Below are 21246 nucleotides of genomic sequence, written 5' to 3' on the forward strand. Positions count from 1 at the left end.
CACCTTTTGGATGTTGCGTTCAATGTTGAGTGGGAGGTTGAACAGAAACTTGAAGCGCTGCAGGACATTAAGTGCATTCCGTGTGGAGTCGGCTTTGTCTTTCCGTCCCAAGACCTCTTGAAAGAGCGTGTCTGCAGTATCACTTGCCCCTATGAGGAATCAAAAGAGGAGGAGAAATTGATGGATTCTACAAACAACTGTTGATAAGACACTTCACTTTAATATTAGCCTGTGGGTTTCTTACTAAGCTCTGAGGGAGAAGGAGAAACCTAACAGCTATCTCCTGGTCAGACAGCTTAGTGGAACGTTTGTACAGCACACTGGCTTCGTGGGTGGCCTCAAATGTTCCATTTTTAAAAAGGGGTCTAATCAAAACAAAACCCCACCCCCAAAACAAAATCCCAGAAGGAAAGGCAGCATGGGACTGAACGCAGGAATATGTCACATTTTTCATCTTGCAAATCTGAGCAGTCAAGAATGAAGTGTTCCTAGTTTTGATTGTCTAATCTTTTTGCAGGGGTGATTGTGGCCTGACTGGAGGATGAAAGCTGAGAGGTTTATTTACTCTAGGCTCAAGGAAAAAGGACTTGTTTATTGAACCTGCATTATAATAGTCCCATTATTGTGTATCAGGTAAGAAAATAGGGAAAATCGGTGAATCTGCGGAATGATCCAGACTCCATCATCACCAAAGTCTGGAATTTATGAGATTATTTCTGCTATTCAAGGCTGTTGCTCATCATTGACATAAACTGTTTGAAGTACAACTTTATTGATATTTTAAGGATATTAAATGCTGGCCACAAAACTGAACCTTTAACACATAATCTGCATTAGGTTGGACGAACGAAACCATGCTTACTGTTGAGAATGTTCTCAAGTCGTTGCGTCATTGATCCCTCCACTCTCTCTGTCCCGTCAGACTCCAGTCTTTGATGGATTGCTGCAACACAAAATTTAGCATTAACCTTCACTTCACACAAGACTGAGAAACTACAATTACAGTGACTGGGAAAAAAATACAGAAATGTTAAAATAATGTTAAATAGAGTGAAGTCCCTTGAGATAGGAACATTTTTAATTTCAGGAACCAAGGGTGAAATAATAAACAGCCATGCCCCAGTGTCAGATAGCTGATAAGCCCATTGACAGTTCAATTCACAAACGCTTGTACCTGTGCCACTCAGCCCTAATGCCCATTCCCATGCAAACTGACCCACCTACCGGGTACTGTACTGGAGAAATGACCTCAGCAAAAGGTAATGTGAATCTAAAACATTTCACTGTGGAAAAAACTGAGCTGTACATCTAGATGCCAGAGGTGTCTGCTTCTCAGAGGCTTGCCCAGCGAGGATCTCTCTGATAGACTGTGTCCATCAGATAGCATGAAGAGCTTCATGTGGGAGAGGCAAAAAAAGAGGGAATGAAGGGAGAAAACCAGGCAGAAAAGTGGTGTGACGACGCCAGAGAATAAATAAGCGGTGTACCATAGTGGGCAGTCTGGTGTTGAGAGCTGCAGTGTGGGTTTATTGACAGAGTAAAAAAGAGAGCATGTATGAGAAAGAATTCTCATACATGTTTTCAGAATGAATATAATATGCAACAAGAACATTTCAAGAATGGCGGACAGAAACATGAAAAAACATTTTTAAAAATACAGTGATAAAATTCCCTGTCCCAAAGTGGTTACACAACAAATACCAGCTGTTAGCAGAGCTCGGACACAGCCGAGGGAGCAGGAGGCAAAGTGAGGGGAGAGTTCTGAAAATAAATATGTGGGTCCAGTCTGACAGACAGGAGCCCCAGGCCAGAGGTTGAAGTATTCCTAAAACACACTGTTCAAACATGCTACGATCTAATCAGCGTGGGCATCGTCGGCCCTTTAACTGGCCGCTAGCTGCCAGCAGAAATGTGGCCAGATGCAGGGTCAGACAAACACTCAAAGTGGGAGTGTAAATGAAACGGCACAGGATTCAGAGGGATGGAAGGAAGACACACATAGCAGGTCTGCTTTACGTCTTTAAAACTCCCCCTTGCCCTTTTGCCAGCTGTATGTCCTCTGTATCTGTCACACACTGAAGGCCTGATGACGCAACAGCTAACCTAAACAGCAGGTCAGAGCCAGGATAAGACACGTAGCCAGGCCCCGAGGAAGAGCTGCAGCTCCCACTACACTTCCTGGAACTCCACAGAAGACAAAAATGAATAAGAATAAAAATACAGTGTCCCTGGATTCTAAAGCTGGAGATGTTTTGACTCCTGCCGAGGCTGGGGGCTCAGGGACTAGGCCCTGGGAATCTGGCATTTTTGGAACACGGTAGCCGTTCCGTTTCCTGCATTGCTGACAGACTTCCTTTTCACACAACAATGAAAAACCACAAATTTCAACATTTTAGAAGAAACAATTTCCCTGACTGACTGTCAAGACAGTCAATCACTTTAAGCAGGTCAATTATGGAAGAATAGACTCAATTTGTTCCCAATGCACTGCAAAATAAAAACTTTAACCACTTTATGGAGGTATGGATGGAGCATAAATAGAAAACAACAAGGTTTCCAAGACCTAAGAGGTGGAACCTGGATGGTGAATAAGGTGATTATTTGATGAAATACCTCCAGTTTGTCACAGGATTTAACCTGATGTTTCAAACTTTAAAATGTCCCCTTAATTGCATTTTCTTTATGTGTTCAGGTCTAGTCATAGTTAACTTCAATAACGGTGAGAGAGCTGAAGAAGCCTAACAAACACTTTAATTGGAGTCCTGAATTGAACTGAAAAATATGTTTGCCTTTTTCCCAGAACCAGCTACTCTCTTAATTTCCACCTTACTGGAAGAGGCAGCAACCCAGTTGCAGTATAAAAAAGCCAGACTTCAATTAGAGTAAACAATAAAAATTTTTTACACATAAACCTGAAAATAAATGGAAGAAATCAAAAATGATGGAGAGCGAGAGGGCTGGAAGCACCATAGCAAATTTGTTCTAAACTAGCAAAACATGAAATCACCCAATTTCATTTTCCAAATCAGGATCCTTTTTTTATTTTCACAGCTCACATATCAGTTGAGGTTCATTTAGAGCAACAGAGACTTTCCAGACATTGTTGAGGGACAGAGAAAAGATTCTCAGCCACACAAGCAGTTGCAGTAATGAGGCCTGGCAGTGAGTTACTGCAGAACTGTCCTAAGGCACCGAGGATTATGAAAACTCATTCCTGTAGTCCATGCAAGTCACTACACACTTATTAACAGTTCCCTCTCTGTTTCTTCTGCAAACCCATCCAGTTCAAGTGGGTTCTTCCTGCTGTCCCCCCCCCCCCCCCCACTGCTTGCTACACTAACCATTAGTTTAGAATATAGTATGAAATCTTTAAAAAATAAAGCATTTATCTCAGAAATAATGACTTCATCAGAGCTTCAATTTATGTCACTATTGAGAGTGAGAGTACATTAGAACTGATACTAAATTCAGTCCATTTCTGGTTAGTGACACCGTCACACTTGCTTAAACCAATTAAACTGTTAACATGACATATTAACACAACATATTTATGCCTTGTTTTCAACTGTCATTCATTTGAAATTTCTCAACTCTCCTTGAAAGTGGTACTTTGAGTAAAAGCTTCAGATTTATTGACCTTTCTTTTTGGTTCGCTGGTCACTTGGGTGGATCGTCGTGCGCCTCCTCCAGTGAGCGCAGACACAGTAAATTTCCCAGCGCGGCAGTGCCACACAGTAGGCACGCTCAGTCTGGACGTGAGCATGACTGTGCATTGTTCCAATTGGTCATATTGGGCCTGTTATCAGCATTATCAGTCCTAATAGTCCGGTCCACATTGTGTTGGTCTGCTCCATTTATTTAGATTCAGTTGCTAACAATGAAAACATTGCCTCTCTCCCAACCAGGACACAAACATGCGGAAAGCAATAATAATAATGATGGAAGCAGAAAGTGAATGTATAAATAGTAAAGGGAAGTAACTCTGGGGAAGAGAGTAAACAGACAAAAGTATGAATGTTGCAGCAAACAATTGATTTGAGGTACCTGGCAGAGTGACAGCACTCGGTCTCCTCCACCTTGAAATCTGTTGTGCATCTAATTTACTGTGGTCGAGTGTGCTTCTGTGCACGTGTACATACATTTCAAAATTCAAGAGACCTGAAGTGTGCGTGACAGGTGGGAGCTGTGCTGATCCTGATGAAGTTGAACAAGCTGTGTTGTAGTTGGCTGGTGTGGCTGTAGCAGGAGGTTGAGACTTCTCTCACACCATCCAAATTAGTCATTTTAATCAACTGAGAAACCACATGGGAGGGTGTAGGGGGGTGATGTCCTGAAAGATTAATGCTTGCACTTTCCAAAATAAAAAAAGTAGAAATGAAACCCCCTCTCACCTGAAAGAGCATCCTGAGCCTCAAAGAATGTACTGAGGCCTCCTTTCACATATGCCAAACTACCCTCATTCTTCTTGGTCGCCTGCTTCTTTAGGTTGTTGGCTGCGACCTTCAGCTGCTCAAAACTAAAGAAAAAAAACAAAGAATGATGATGCCACTGAATAAGCTCTGTATTACGTAATTGTCCAGAATTCCATTGTTTTTTTAGTTTAGTGATTCATTGTTTAGTCTATAAATTGCCCCAAAATTCTGAAAAAGGCTCATTATACTTGTCCAAAATGACATCTGTAGAATTTACAGAGCAGTCCAACTTCCAAAATTAAATAGACATAATTAGAAAATTGTTTGGATGAAAGAAAAATAATCATATCGTTTAAAGTTTAAGTGTCTCATAAAGGCCAATTACGTATCTTTTTGTGCTGGTCAAAAGTATCGCATGCTTCTGTGTTATATGATTTATTTTATATCTGGTAGATTTCACAGGAGACAGTATGAACTCCTCCATCATCCAGCTGGATTCACACGTGTTATCCGCTACACTCTAATTTAAGTAACATATAATTCTACAACACACTGGAAATGATGAATACTGTTTATAGCTGTTGTATCAAACACACTGATTCTGATGTATTCAAAATTTATGAATTCTTCACATCATTGCAACATTTTAAGACTAACTTTAGCCTTCCGTTACACCAAAGATATTGGCTAAAAAGAGGTAATAATACACACACACTCACACACACACATTGTGAGTGTGTGTGTGTGTGTGTGTGTGTGTGTGTATAACGGTGCCCTGTGTAAGTTTTTCTTTCTCCACAGGAAGAAACGGTCAGCCAGTGAGGTCCAAACAGAGGCGCCTGGTCAGGCTGGATTCTGGGTCTGGGTTATTGGAAGGCTAAGAACAGACAGAGGAAGCCAGGAGAGTCCAAAATAACTCCTCTCTGCTCTGACATGACAGCCCTCACCCAGGGCTTCTCTGTCAACAGGCTGAAACAATAGTTTGAAACTTGTTTTTAAAGTAAAGATGGTATTGCCGTTTACTGGCCAAAGTAAAAAACTGAAACAATTAAATAGGTCCTATTTACATATATTATTCAAAAATTTGAAATAGAATGAACTCCTTTAGGTGTGATATTTTGATAATGATCCTTACTTACATTTCGACAGGGTGTAGAACCCCACACCATAATGGAATTTGCAGCTCGTGGCTGCAATACTTCCAACATTAAAATGTTCTAAAGCTTTTCTGCAGACATGAACCCGACAATGTTGACCAAAGAGTTCAGACTGTGTCCTAAAATGGCACAGAGCAAGTAATTATTTATTTTAAGATTGTTGGTCATTGTACTATTGGACAAATTTTAAATTCATAAAACCTTGTCTATGTAGGGTCTCATTCATCTAGGTCATGGTTATTCGAATGTTATCCATGACCCTGCTCATGAGTGACCACCCAGATCATTAGCATGCTAATGGTCCACAAGGGCTATATCTTTAAGATCTGGCTCCAGCCATTTTAGAAATGATGGAGCCTTTTGGAGGACAGGGGAAATGTCTTCAAAAACCTTAACCAAGTCCAGTTGACCATGACGACAACAACAATAATAATAACAGTAATAATATGCAGATCTTTTGTGAAGTACGTAGCTCAAAGTGATGCTTTTTTAAAAAAAAAAGTGTTTCTGATTTTCTGCAGCAGGGACAAAAATTCAAGGTTAGTGATGATACGGCACCTACCTGGACTCTGAATGGTTTTCTATGAGGTACCAGGTGGCTGAGAAGTTCTCACTGGTGAAATCACCACTCATCCTTGGAAATATCAGCTCCATATCTTTCTGTGGGATCTTTCCTCTGGAAGAGCAATAAATATTAAAATATACAACAAGAAAATTACAATTACTATACAATAGAATTCATCAATTTTTTTTTTTTTAAAAAACATGCGATTTAGGTGGATTAATGTGATAATTTGACGTTTTGGCATTTCCAGCAGGGGGCAGTGTGCAGTCAGAAAGCACAGGGGCTGAGAGCCTGGCGTGGGAAGTGATGCCTGGATGCCCCTGGAGAACCTAAGACTCATTAGGGAAGCTTGATCTCTACTAATGACCCAAGGCCTCCACCAACCACCCCGTCACCACCACCCATCTACTTTGCCGTTAACAACGGAGAAAAAAAAGCACCCGACAGCATCATATTACACTCCCAGGTCTGAAAATGTAAGATACAAATTCATGTAAAATGCAGCTACTGCATTAGTTCCATTCCCCGCAAACTATTACAAAAGTTACAGACACTAACTCTAATTTTACATTCCAAAATCCACAAATATTCACAATAAGCCACTTTACACATTATACACAATCTGTTTTAGTGAAAGAAGCAAAAGAACAAATAAGACAATTCTAATCAGGAATGATGATTCTTTAGGTGACAGGCTTCTTAAACCCGAGACTCAAGCACCTCCCAGGCCTCAAAGACTCAAAATGATTGCAGAGACACCGCAACACTGGCCGTTTTGGGGATTTGGTAACCCTAAAAGTTTATATGAACATTCCAGACAAAAAGTTAAAACCTTAAAAACACCAAAAACAACTCCAGAATAGCTTCTCACTTTGTTTTTGAAAACTCTCCTGACTGACCAGAGGTCACAGAGTTTGCTGCGTGCATGTTGTGCAAAGATATTTTCAGACGAGCGGATGACATAAACAGCTACACAACTCACAAGTGTTACTCCTTGACTAAAAACCAACTCCTATAATCAAAGACACAACATCCAGGTTCTTTCTCTGTTTTAAATGTACCAAAATGACTTCTGATTTATGTTCAGTTTAACCCCCAGAGACAAGTGAATGGTGCAGCCTGTTTATGGGGGAGTCCTCTCACGCCACGAGCGGTCACTTGCCCCCGGCCCCTGTAAAGCAAACAAACACTAAGCTAGCAACAGCAGAACATGACAGTCAGATCTATACATCACAACCTCTGCGATTCCTGCCAGACAGTGTGGGAGGTAGCACCCTGCTGCTGGTTCAGAAGTGCGGGCCGCTGCTCCAGTTTCTTCCAAATCCCAGTCTCTCATTGTCTTTCTTTCATACACAATTATTCTGTTTCCACTCTCTGCGAGCGGCGGTTAGAGGCATTTTAACCATTGCTGCGTTGGCATAATATTTCAAACGGCTGCATATGGGGCGAGTTTGTTTCTGTTTAGGGATGTAAACGATGACTCAATAACTAGAGAGAGAGTGTTTATGGCTGTGTGATTGTGAGATTTGGTGTGTGTACGCGTGTATTTCTGCATTCTCAGCCCATACTTGTCTAACTCGATGCCCAGTGGATTGCTGGGTCGCAGGGAGAGGGGGGAGATGCCTTTGTTGCGGTTGGTCCTCATGTCATAGTAGTTCATCTCATCCACCCACACGGCAGACTGGTCCAGGATACCTGCAGGACAAAACAGGACACAGAGGGTCATGCCACTGAGTTCAACAACACGTCCCAGATGTGCAGTCTCCCTCACACACACACACACACACACGCACACACACACGGAGATTCAAATGAATTGTACTTTGCATTTTTAAAGCAATTATTTTTACATTATAAGTATTTCCTTTCCTTCCGTTTATGGGACTATATATATATATATAAAATAAAGATTTTATAAACCTATTTTCTGATAAAGCTGATTCAGCTCTTTTTTAATAAGGTTTCAAATGTGATTTTTAGTTGTTATTATTTCGGTCATGTATAGTATAAAAAGTAAAAAAGCTAATATTCTTGCGTTTTGTCTTTGTGATTTTCTTCAGATGGATAAAGAGAAGGAACAAAACCGGGATAAATAAGATGCCCAAATGTAAAAATACATGTTGAATGTTTGTTCATGGCATTTCTGGAATCACTGAATCAGGTTCAGATAACAAAACTATGCAATTTATTATTTTGCACCTTTTTTATTATGCCGCCTAATGAATGATGATTTTGATTTTCTATTCCATTTTACGTTTTGTTTAGGTCCCGGCAGGGATTCCCTCTTCCTGCCACGAGTTTGACTTTTCCCTTAATAGTTTGTTATGACTAATGTTCACGTTTAACAAAAGGATTTAACAGTAATTTATGCAGAAAGATCTAGTCCAAGACTATTTCAGAGATTTATTTAAGACTAAAAATATAGATTTTTGGCTTGGTCATTTATTAAAAAAAGAGAAGTCTTATATTTGAGTATATGCTTTTCATTTCTTTTTTTTTATATCAATGAAGGACAGCCAAATTAAAATTTAAAAAAGACATCAACCTTCTGGAATGTTTGTGATGTGCAATGTCTACTAATGTTATACGTTAATCCCTGAGGTCTAAAACCATTTACAGAGACCATGTATGACACTGTGAAGCTCACCGATCCTTTCTGGTTTGAGGAGTCTGAAGGAGACTGTGGAGGTGCCGAGACCTCCAGACTTGGTGGTCACAATGATCTCTCCTTTGTCATCCTTGGCAGGACCCACACGACAAACTATCTTGCTGGCCGACATCCATTCAGCTGTCAGCAGACAGTTATGACCGCAGATCGAGAGGCCTGAGGAAGAGGAGAGGAGGAAGGTAAGCAGAGAGCGATATAGACACAGGAAGGCTAAACTGGCATCCATCAGACGGTTGAGTCAAACTGTCGGCAGAGGGTCAGAGTTCAAGTCGGGGTTGTCACGGGTGTGGGTGGCCATGACCTTGGGTCCTTTCACACAGCTCTTAAGCTCACATGAGTGCTAAGTGGCCCATTACTGGCACAAGCTACACTCCGACGCTCGATTTGTCATCCTCCTAAAATCCATTGGAAACTAGAGGAAAAGGTTTTGGGATCCTTTGGCATTTCCAGCTGAGGGTTTTAGAAACTTCTGTGTAATTACACAATATAAAAATCAATGCTAATCAACAAATAACCTATAAAGCCCTGAAAAATGTGCTCATTGGCCTCATATTTCCCGCCTCTGTGTTGTTTAGGGTCATAAGCAGCCACACACACATTTGTGCATATCTAATTCCAGGCTCCAGAGACGTTCATGGATAGAAATAGAGCTGCATCGCAGGCCAGGACACGGCAACCTGAGCGCAGAGCAGAGTGTGTTCTCTGGACCGTACCCTCCCTCAGCGTCCATCACTCTCCTCCCACCACCTCCGCTGCTCACGACGTAAACCTCAGCACAGATAAAGTGTGAGGCTCAGTCATATAATAAAGCTGGAGGTTCATAACCGAACCATACACGGTGTTTCTGTCAGAACACCGTCACACAGGTCCAGCTTTCACCAACTTACCGTCATCTAAACAACCAAAGAAAAACAGTAAAATACTCCAATATTCATTTGATTTGATGTGTTTTATATGAAGGAAATTAAACAAATTTCAAAATGATTATTAATTTATTTAGCATAGGAAGTGTGCGATTTAAGAGGGAGTAACTGTTGTGGCTCATGGAATATTTTGTGGAATAAAAGATTGATTGTGATAAAAATTGACAATTATTATTATTATTATTATTTGCTGCATATATTCAAGTTTATTTGGATTTAAAGCAAAACAGACGTTTTAGGAAATTACTAGAATTGAAATTTGTTTAATACTGTCAACAAAAAATTATTTTATCCCACCAGAGAAATAAAGGAATTCCTCCATCAAATGAATAAATACATAATAAATAAATTGGGCGTTTCATTTTATTAATTAAATAAAAATTAATAATTAAAAATATTATAGTTAAATATTATGAGATAATTCTTACATGCCATAACCCAACTTAATAGTAAGACCTTAGATTTAACTAACATCAGTTTCTTGAACAAGAAAACTTTAAATCTATCATTTAAAATTACAATATATAATTGGACCCCAGCAGGAATATTACATAATCATAAACTAAAGCACAAAAGGCTGTAAACACAGTAAACAGACACCTGACATAATATAGTGTATACATATATATTATTTGATTTTAATTCTGAGCATTTTTAATCAAGATGCGCATTTTAAAATAAGATTTTTTTTTTTTTTTTTATAAATCTGAGTAAAAACAATCCAGATTTAACTGAAAGGAATATTAAACTAAAATAGAATTCCACAAACAGCAGACTGCATTAAACTATATGGTTATAAATACATTACCAATGAGGTCGGGCGGGCCCATGCCCAGGTTTTCTCCACGGATGGTGACTTTGGTCCATGCTACACCCTCCTTAGGTGAAATGCCCGTGACCAACGGGGGCTGACGTGCACGTGACATTGTGGCTTTTGGCAAACAGAAGTGATGAGCGGGTCGGCGCCTGAAAAAAGTTACCAGTATTTAAATACACAGTGAAAAAAAAATATCCATATTCAAACATTCTCAGTGCATCTAAGCTTAAAAAGAAAGTCAAACCTTTCGACTACATATGGAATCAAACATGAAAGAAGTTTAAGTTTCGCCGAGTCAGCAGACAACAGCAACTTTTCTGATGACAGAAAAACACCATTTGGCTGGCAGACGGCGTTATTTTCCCACCCAGTCGGTCTTAAACAATGTATGCATTGCAGCAGTTATCTCGCAGATAATATGAAAAATAAAGAAGGGAGCCAAGAGCGAAGGAGCAGACAGAGAGCAGAAAGGAAAGGAAGAATGTAAACCTCAGAGCGAAGGATAAATAAACCTGGACTCCCCAATCATTCCACATAAGCCCACACAATACTGTTCAGATTACGGTACCAACGGCGGAGCAGCCATGCAAATCACCTCATGTTGGGAATGAGCAAAGGAATAGAGTGAATCATTGCAAATGGAAAAAGAAAAGAATCAAAAGGATGTATTTCAGCAGCGCAGATGTTCGCATATAAATGGCTGCCAGGTCTCAAAGTAGCTGATCGATCTAGACTCTCTGAAGCGGCTTCAATTAGGCTCCTGCCTTCTGCACCGCCGCCAGAACACGTTCCCCACAAACAATGCAGGAGTTGGACTGGACTGGACCTGCAACACGTAACCTTCTGCACACTTATAGGGTCACTAATCAGCCAAGGGCAGACAAATGCACAGGGAACAGCAGCCAACATCCAGGCTAATCACAACTGACAGAGCAGCATGATTAATCCACTTGTTAGAAAGACGTCAGCTTTTAAAAAAGGACAAAATATCTTTGACAATATTATCCACTAATTAGCTGTCCGGATGTACGATTTCTTTGATGTACGACAATGTGTTAGCACATACGTGTGAAGGGAATTTTTAGATAATGGGAGCATTTTTTTCACAGAATGTTTTGATCTGGAAATTGAGCATAAGATCATCTCATCAGATATCTATAAAATAATTAATCAGCTTCAATGAGTCGACAATGGAGGAACGCAGATCACTTCAGCTCCTCTGGGTAGTTTCAACATAATAAAAGGAAAATACACACATTCTACATGTGGCCGTGAAGTAGGAGATCTCACCTTGGTTGCAAAACTACAAACAAATCCGAGTCATTTGGAAGTAAATGATGGGAAGCGTGATTTGCAAAGCACATCTCATTTGGAGAATCACACACATTTCTGACCTACACACTTCCAACACTGAGAACGTGTTGTGGGAAACGGTCCTGCCACGGGGCCCCGCTCCGTCACCCTGACATCCCGGAGTTAACGAGAAAACTCCGACGGGATTTACCTCGTGTTGTTGCTGCGGCCCGACGCTTGTCAGAGGAAATGGAGGGGTTATGCATGTGACATGAAGAAGATAAGAGGTTAACAGGCCTACAACAAGAGCTCCATATAGCCTTCATCAATCCCATATGTTTAGAGTGGGAGCGGCGAGGGCCAGGGGATCAGGATCTATATTTTGTGCACTTCTGATTCCAGGAGTGTTTCCAATTCGACCCCCATCATTTTGGAAATACACGTGCACAAACACACACACACACACGCTGAGCAGAATGACAGCTCAGCGAGGTTGCGTGCGAGGGGCCCAGGCTGGTGTTGTGTGGTCTTTGCGTATGCGAGTGTGTGGAAGAATCTGCGGAGAGGTCTGCGTTGTGTGTGTGTGTGTGTATACGTGTGTGTGCGTGTGTGGTCTGGGTGTGTGGTCTCTGGCGCGGGCCTGGGGAGAGCCTGCTGACGGCTGGGATGAGAAAAGAGCCGCTGTGTTTACTTTACTCTGGGGGCTGTGCATGGACACGGGAACACTGCCCAGACCCCTCTCTATAACACGAGCATGCGTGCACGCACACACATGCACGCACACAATCACAAAGAACTAAGAATATTCCTCCACAGGTCTCATGTCACACACCACCACAAACACACTGTAAACTAGGTAATAGAAGCTATAACTTTATACAGACAAAATGAATGAGTTTTTCCTTGAAGCAGCAGAAGAGAAACAAAGCAAAACTTTTTCCACAGAATAAATAAATGCATTAACCTCCAGGGGGCGTCAGAGGATCCCCAGAACCTCAGACTTCTCCCAGCATGTGTCCGGCCATGTAGCTCAAAGGTTAAAGTGAATCTCTGTGTGAAAACACATTAGCCCGTTTGGCTGTTTCTCACCCTCTCCGTTCTCTTCCTACCCTGATGCCAGTAGCCTGCAGCCTCAAACCAGAACCTCTCTGGTAATGAGGCTAAAAGACAGGTTTGTTTTCCTTGGAGGCTGACGAACCAACAGCGGGGTTTGCCCTCATCCGTGTGGTAGCTGCAGTGACACTGCTCCCCTGGCTTGACTCTGTGTATCCGAAGACTTTTATTAGAAAAAATAAATCATTTTGTCACATGAGAACATTTAATGTCGACATAATGCTGCAAAAGCCTCCAAGATGCTAAAAAAAAACCCAAGATCAACCTCAGCGTGACTGTTAGATATAGACAGATCGGCTGGAAGGGTTGTGCTTTGAATTTTCTTCTCAGTCAGAAAATTTGATTAAAAATCATTTAAAAGGAAACGTGCAAATTTTAAATCAATGAAAAACATTTTTACCGTTTCAATAATTGCATTTTTTAAAGTGTAAGTTTGAAGTGCAAATGCAACATAGACGTGTCCTCATTACCATTTCACAAATAAGTTCATACATCTAATGTATCTGGAAATGTAAAGGACAGCGTTTGATGGGTTCTGGGGAGACAAAGGGAATCATTTAGCCAGTTCATCACCCTCACAGCCGAAGCGCAGCTACCTCATGGCAGCGGCGGGACACAGTCCCCCCCATACACCAACACCACTTCACTTCGGGCTTTCCAAAATTACACAAACATTAGATTCCATCAAAGTCCCTTTTGCCCAACACACACATATGCGCATACCCGCGCGCACAGACTGCTGAATGGACAGAGGAGGCCTAACATGAGCCAGGCCGAGATGAGTGGTCTGATCACACAGGCCTTCCAACAATCCTCCCCTGTTCGCCAACACCCGAGCCACCACACGGCCTCTCAGATGTGGACGAAGAAACGCAACCGACTGACCATCATACGTGTCAACTGTATCACATTTCAAATAAATGCACTCTAAATTACAAGAACTATGCGTTCGCTGTTTGAAAACAGATGCTGCAAACACTGAGCCCTTCCACAATGAGTCAGTTTGTCCCACATGAACGGAGGTTCGTGACAGAGAAAAGCAAGGCAGCGATCAGATGAGCACCCCTGGCTCACTGTCCGACCATCACCACGTCTGCCCACAGGCTTTGTTATCTTAAAGTTTGTCTGTTTGTTTGTTTGTCAGTCTCAAGTGCTTTTCAGAATGGAGAGAAGTCCCAAATTTCCCATATAAAAGCCCTGGAACAATAAACAGAGAAATGAAGGATAGGCCTGTAAATGCAGGAAGATGTTTTGAGAGGATTAAGAGACTGGAGACAGACGGGTTTGCCCAGTGACATGGAACCTTCCTGAGCCAGGCTGTAACACCGCTGCCCCAGCTGGTTTATATAAGAACCACATCACCCGCGTGAGAACCGTCCTCCGATACTGTCGACGCTGCTGTTTACAGAAAAACCCTTTCAGTAATGAATAGAACCATAACAAATCAATACACTTGGCTTCAACATGTAGAGCGTTCTGACTTGCTTTAAAAAAAAAAAAAAGAGCTTAAAAACAGAGTATTAGAGTTGTTAAGTCACTCAATCCTTTTGGGTGGTTGTTTGCTTGTGGTTGATCTAAATGCAAATCTGTTGGGAAATGTAATAACTTTATTTGAAACATGATATTAAAACTGTCGTTTCAAATAATCCCAGTTTTTGCACTTGAATCTTTTGTTTCAACAATTGAAAAGAAATGAAAGGTATAAATCTGTCGCCACAGCCGAGCTGATGCCTTCACACGTATCAGTCAGTCAGTCAGTCAGTCAGCCAGCCAGCCAGCCAGCCAGCCAGCCAGCCAGCCAGCCAGTCAGTCAGTCAGCCAGTCAGTCAGTCAGCCAGCCAGCCAGCCAGCCAGCCAGCCAGTCAGTCAGTCAGCCAGCCAGTCAGCCAGTCAGTCAGTCAGTCAGCCAGCCAGCCAGCCAGTCAGTCAGTCAGCCAGCCAGCCAGCCAGCCAGCCAGCCAGCCAGCCAGTCAGCCAGCCAGCCAGCCAGCCAGTCAGTCAGTCAGCCAGCCAGTCAGTCAGTCAGCCAGCCAGCCAGTCAGTCAGTCAGCCAGCCAGTCAGCCAGCCAGCCAGTCAGTCAGTCAGCCAGCCAGTCAGTCAGCCAGCCAGCCAGTCAGCCAGCCAGTCAGTCCCGTACCAAGTGAGCACGACCCAACTCCACAGGACAGTTTGGAGCCTTTCTAAATAGAAGGTACCACAGTACCTCTACTAGACTACTAACTAGTAGTACTAACTAGAGTAGAGTAACTACTCAGCTGGGCTTTCAAGCCTGCAGCATCAATAACATGTTAAATGCTCTGATTGGCGTCACTGACCAGTCGCACACAGTAACACACAGACCCACACACGCTACACAAATTCCACCAAAACAAACAGGGCCACCCAAAATTTTCAATTAGAGCCCCAGGAGGGGGACAGGAAATGGATCGATGCAGCGGTGCCCCCGCCCGCCGCGCTGACATCGCGGAACAGACCGGAGCTCCGCTGGCTCTCATCGACAGGAATGATGGAAGAGCTCAATGACAACTTATTCCTGCAACTCAACACCTTATTGCAAAGGACCTGTCAATCAATTAGCCTCACTTCCCTCTGACATATAATCAATCAGTTGAACAAACACACAGTATGGTAGTGTTTATGTTAAAGGCCATTATTGAAAGGAAGTATTCTCTACAATATTTGATGATAGTGGACATCCAGTGTGGTGATGATGGTTAGATTCTCATTTAAACTGACATAGCTGAACAGAAAAGTTTGATTATTATTTTACCAAAGTTTCAGTATAATTTATCTCCATACATGTAACATAAGAGGTATAAACAATTAACTCTATTTTGTCTTCTGTAATGGTGGTTTTATTGGTTTTAATTTGCATGATATGTCCTGGTTATCTATATGGTTTTAGTGTGTTTCTAATGTTCCTAAATAAAATTGGAGCTTTGTTGCAAAAACTGAAAACTAAAGAAATATGCATTCAATAAATATGTCAGATTAAAACTGACACATGGTAATGGTGCTTAAACCTATGTTCAGGAACCGATGGAGTTTTTTTTAAAAGTCTGTATAAAATTTGGTAATAATGATTTTCAACACAGATTAATGGTTTAACTTTAATACTTGAACGATTTTATATTATGAGACAAGTTTACCGACGTACGTGAAATTGATGTTGATTTACCAGCTACTAAAAAGAGAAAAATTACTTCCACGAATTCCCCAATAAAATGACAATTACTGTCAAAAAGATTGAAATATGCCTGTTTTTGTCATTTTATTGTTCGAACAGCTGATAGCTATATTTGTATTTACAAGGACGGCTCTGTCCATCACAAGCCCATTAGATCACCACACATTATTCAACACAGAAGGAATAAAGCAGTTTCAGCTATATCGTCTAAGCTTACGTGCTAAAATGCCACTGATATATGCTGACATAACAGCTTTTTAGAGGGATGAAGGCTCGTTTTGTTGACAAATTCGATACCCAGCTAACATTAGCTTACGCTAACATCATCCGCTAGCAAGCTAAAAGACGACCAAACAACAGTGGCTCTTCTTATTGTCCTTCATATACAATTAATGAGCATTTCTTCCACCTATCATGCCAAAATTGCATTTTCTCAGCTATGTGCTGTTATTTAAATTAGACAGCCAAAAGAATCACAACTTACAGAAAGCCAGCCTGTTCTTCAACGTCTGTTTCCTTTTTCCGGTAATAAAGTCCTGATTTCCGTTCAACCCCTTCAAAATAAAATACTGAAAACTGAAACGCAAGATGATGATGATGATGATGATGGTGATGATGATGATGATGATGATGATGATGATGATGATGATGATGATGATGATGGTTGTTTTATTATTGTTATTATTATTATTATTATTATTATTACTATTATTATTGGTGTTCCAAATAATTTGTCATGTCATATTTTGTTATTCTTGCCATCGAATTTGGATGAATGATTATTCATCCTATTATTAAATCTACAACCTTTGGAGGTAATCCCTTTAATTTAATTTCAATTTAATAATTTTTCTTTTTACAATTTACATCAGGACTTAGGTTACATTAAATTCCATCCCTACCAAAGAATTTATTACATGAGTGTCCAAGTGTTGAGTGTCCTTTGAATTCTCAAGCTCAGTGGGAGATTTGCTTCGTTCCTCATTTCTCTTTTCACGGTGCATCATTGAGGCATTTCCACTTGTTCTGGGAAACGCGCAGCATCATTAGAAGTGCAACAGAGACCACCCAGACACACATTAGAACAACGATACTATAACATTTATCTCACCAAATTGTGCAGGGCAGAAAGAATTTTTGTGATAAGGCAAGGCCCAGTCCCTACAGAGACCATATTGTCCAATTATGCTGGGTAATCTGATAATTAAGGGATCAAACTGTGACATGGGAGTTTCTGCATAACTGCTGATGCAACACAGGGGCTGTTTGTCTCTGTAAGCAATGACTTATTCCAGTGACCCTGGAAGATTTTGATCTTGGTTCCGACAGTACAGGCTTTGCCACTGACTGTGCACATTTGTGCCGCCAACTAAACAGAAGATGTGTTGCCCAAAGAACTTTTTGCAGAAGCTGCGTTCTGTTTTCTTTTGTTGTTGATGTTTTAAAGTACCAACAGGATCAAGTGTCAAATGCTTCTTGGACTTTAGAACAACACAAACAATACTCAATTGAGCAGATGAAAAAATATTTGACTTACAATTTTAAGACAAAAACATGATACATGAGCTACTTTTGCAGTGTGTACGACAATCTTTATTTGTAGAATCCAAATACCAGTTAAATGTAGAAAAAATGAGAAGGTCATTTCTTTGGAGGATAATAATTTTGTCTCAGGCAGGAACAAGCTGCTGCTGTATGTTTATTTGTAACCCCATATTTAATGTAAAGCTAAAAATTGTTTTATTGATCATCTGATCAAATGCAAGATCATTAAAGGTGTTATCATAACTACTAAGAGAACATGTGATTTTGCGTCTAGCAGGTGTCACAGGTGTGCCCCTGAGGGACCCCTGCTTGTTCCTTGATCCTTGCTGTGACCCCTTAACCCTTCCATAATCTACATCCCGTAATGGCACATGCTGCGCTGGCACCATTGCTCATCCCTGAACCCTATTGTTCATTGTTTGTCTTCTCTAGTTTTTTCCCATGGGCCCCTCGCCAGTAAGAGGAAAAGGTCACTGTAAATATTGCACTGAAATCCTCCCTCCCTCCCATAGAGCTCCTGAAGATGGAACAGGCGACCAGTGGGTGAGCACTTCCTTCCTGTTCATGGTATTTCAACTGTAAGACATCAAACGAGTATGAATCCTTCGACGTTAAAGATGCCTGCAGTGAGATCACATGTTTGGTGGTAACTTCACAATAACCCTGAGCATTCTGCCACAATCTGCCTGATCCGTATGGCTTGGACTATAATGAACATAATAACAACAACAGTAACAATAACAACAATAGTAATAATAATAGTCGGTAAAACTAAGGAAAATAAGGTGAACAAGCCCTCATCCATGCAGGGCTTATCACTGTTGCCTGTAGTGCTGCTGCAAATATAAGACCGGGAGATCCTGAATAATTCTCTCATATTGGAGTTTGTTTTGCTTCTTAGTTGTCCTCCATCTCCCACTGTTTCTCTCTCTCTCTCAGAGAAGTCCAGTTCCCTGGGCTTGGATATGGGATCCGGATATCTAGGCCAGCGCCTCCTTAACTTGGAAACGCATCCAGATGAATATGATCCATAAAGAAGATGTGAGGGCCCCGTTCAGTCTGAGCACTCACACATTAGCTGGACACAGAGGTGGGGAGCTGGACTGAGATGAAGGAGCTGCAGCATTTTACCACCAAATAAATAAATAAATAAATACGTCTGTCACACCTCATTACAACAGTAAAACGAGACAAACACAACTTCGGGCTCCCCTCTTTTGCTTTATTACAATTTCAAACACATCATTGCTCATTATTTCAACTTTTGCTTATATGTTGCACAACATTTCTGACAGTTCAAAACCGCATCAATTTACCCCGTTCAAGGCACAAATAGACAGAATAGTTTACCAGATAAGGCGATGATTTGTAAAGATGAGAATAATAATATAATAAAAACATAAAAACACACACACAGACACACAAATGCAATTCAGTGACATAAATTATTTCCTGTTTTAATTCTTCTGGCCGACATTCGGGTTCACCATTTTAAACTGCAGCCGCATAAAACATCTCATAATAAATTAGATGTGTATATCAAATGTACAGGTAGACGCTAACATTTGCCAGTGATCATAGCAGTATTTATTTATGGAGCTTTGTGCATAGTTTTTTTTGCTATGTGTTGCTCCTGAATGCATGATGCACCCCATCACAGTCTTTGTGGAGTGTGTGTAATTGTATTTCACACATTAAACTTTTCCAATGTCTTAATAATACAAGAAAAAGTAAAGAAATGTTCCTTTTATTTGCTTACTTTGGGTGCTCTGAGCCTTTAAGCATTTAGACACAGGTAAGAAGGGAAATTGCCTCCAGGCTGTAAGAGAATCGGACAAAAACAAGTGGGTGTAAGAGGGTATAAGTGGGCATTTTCCTAGATATGTTCAGGCTTTACCACCCAGGGTAACAAAACATGTACGTCTCTGTCTAATAACACGAGTCCTTCAGCTGCTCTGGCCAGACAACAGACTACTGTGTCTCAGTAGACACAGGCAGGAACGGTCCTGAGAAACAGTTTCAGTAAGAAAACGAGGAGGTAAAACTTTAGACGTCCTGAAAAGAGTAGCTGAAACCGAAGGAGCTCCTGGAATGTCCTCCTGCAACACTTTTCACTGAATGTTTGTCCTTCCTCCAGTGTGCAACGCAGATTTGAAAAGCTTGGTTTTGGTGCATCTCTGCACGTTTTCTGTCTAAGATGAAAAGTGACAGCTCCATCGTGTGTTTGTGTTCATAAGCAGGTGGACTCTGTTACAGCTGGGGGTTATTTGGATGCTGAATGGGATGGTGCCAAACGCAATCAGGAGAATAGCATAAAATCATACACTCACCAGGTTGATGTTCAGATGTCAGTTGTTTTATTTTATTTACTGCAAAACTTTTATCAAAGGCCAAATCCTAATTATGCGCTGGTCTCCTGCACTGGCAGGATGTCGACATGGGCTTTTGCAAATAAACACAGGTCACCATTAGAAGCCTGGAGTCAATTTATGGAAGTTTTTAACAAAATTAAAAGTCACCAGGCATGCTTGCACATTCACAGCTCACTCATTCATGTTATTGATATTTTCTAATTCATTCTTATGTGATAAACAACTAAATTGAACCATTATTTTGCATTATTTGACAAAGTTCCACAAAAAAAACTAAAGACACAGCTGCCCCATTAGACAAATATTTCCAAATTAGAGCAAAAAGACTTATTCTTGAAAAGGAGGAGAGACTTAATAGGGAAAAGACATTTTAAAATAATTTTTATAAAATTGGAAAATCAATAGAAACACACCCTATAAAAAATTGAATAAAGAGGGACTGCTTCGACAATGAGGGAATAGAATGACACAAAAGTAATTAAAAAATGCTCTGAAAAAAACTAAAAACACTTTTTATTTTCCATCCTGTGGAGGGAAAATAGGGCCTTAACTGGAATGAACCCTTCACAGCCACACATGACTTTTCTGTTCCATGGATCAGCTTGTATGGATTTAACACACAATTGGCCTTAAAGTGGACTTAATGTGTAGCATATTGGCTCAGAAATTATTTCATAATATCTTCATTTCCTTCGTTAAATCAATGACAGTGAGGACTCGAGCCTTGGCGGCAGTCTCCACATGTTCTCAGGATTTCCCCACTTTTTGGTTGGCCCCATATTTCCGGATATAATGACGCAACGGTCCAGTAGGGGGCGCCCAAGAACCTCATTTCGATATCGTTCCTCTATTGCGTGTTTTGCGGAGCTGAGCTGCGGGTTTACAGCAGAGTGGAACACAGACAACACTCAGCTTTCGTACAAAAGTTTGAAAATGTGAGTGATCACTGCCAAGTCAATTAAGCTAAAGAACAGCAAAACATAAGCAATTTAAAAAATGGATATTCAATTTCCTTAAATGACAAACATTACATCGCGTGTTCTACTAGGAAAATATATGTGTAATTATCCACAAAAGTCTCTCAGAAATTAAACGTTATCAGTAACGAAAATATGCCGAAACATGGGCAACTCGTTAATTATACAAAACACATCCCTTCCAATCGTGAATAACATCATGAGAGAACATTAACG

The 21246-nt window shown here is 40.9% G+C and overlaps 1 protein-coding gene across 2 annotated transcripts in view; it reads right to left on the reverse strand.

Moving 5' to 3' along the window:
* The window catches only part of exoc2 (exocyst complex component 2), a 29911-nt gene extending 13221 nt beyond the window's left edge, over positions 1 to 16690 (reverse strand). For both annotated transcript variants that reach the window (XM_003978242.3, XM_011619568.2), the window contains exons 1-8: positions 16621 to 16690; positions 10534 to 10691; positions 8782 to 8958; positions 7703 to 7829; positions 6132 to 6245; positions 4392 to 4516; positions 863 to 943; positions 4 to 149 (exon numbers count right to left, since the gene is read on the reverse strand). In XM_003978242.3, coding sequence (XP_003978291.1) covers positions 4 to 149; positions 863 to 943; positions 4392 to 4516; positions 6132 to 6245; positions 7703 to 7829; positions 8782 to 8958; positions 10534 to 10651 — 888 coding nt within the window. In that variant the 5' untranslated portion in view covers positions 10652 to 10691; positions 16621 to 16690. The remainder of the gene's footprint in view (positions 1 to 3; positions 150 to 862; positions 944 to 4391; positions 4517 to 6131; positions 6246 to 7702; positions 7830 to 8781; positions 8959 to 10533; positions 10692 to 16620) is intronic.
* Between the last annotated feature and the right edge of the window lie 4556 nt (positions 16691 to 21246).

This window comes from Takifugu rubripes, chromosome 20 (assembly GCF_901000725.2).
Source record: "Takifugu rubripes chromosome 20, fTakRub1.2, whole genome shotgun sequence".
In the NCBI taxonomy this organism is placed as follows: domain Eukaryota; kingdom Metazoa; phylum Chordata; class Actinopteri; order Tetraodontiformes; family Tetraodontidae; genus Takifugu; species Takifugu rubripes.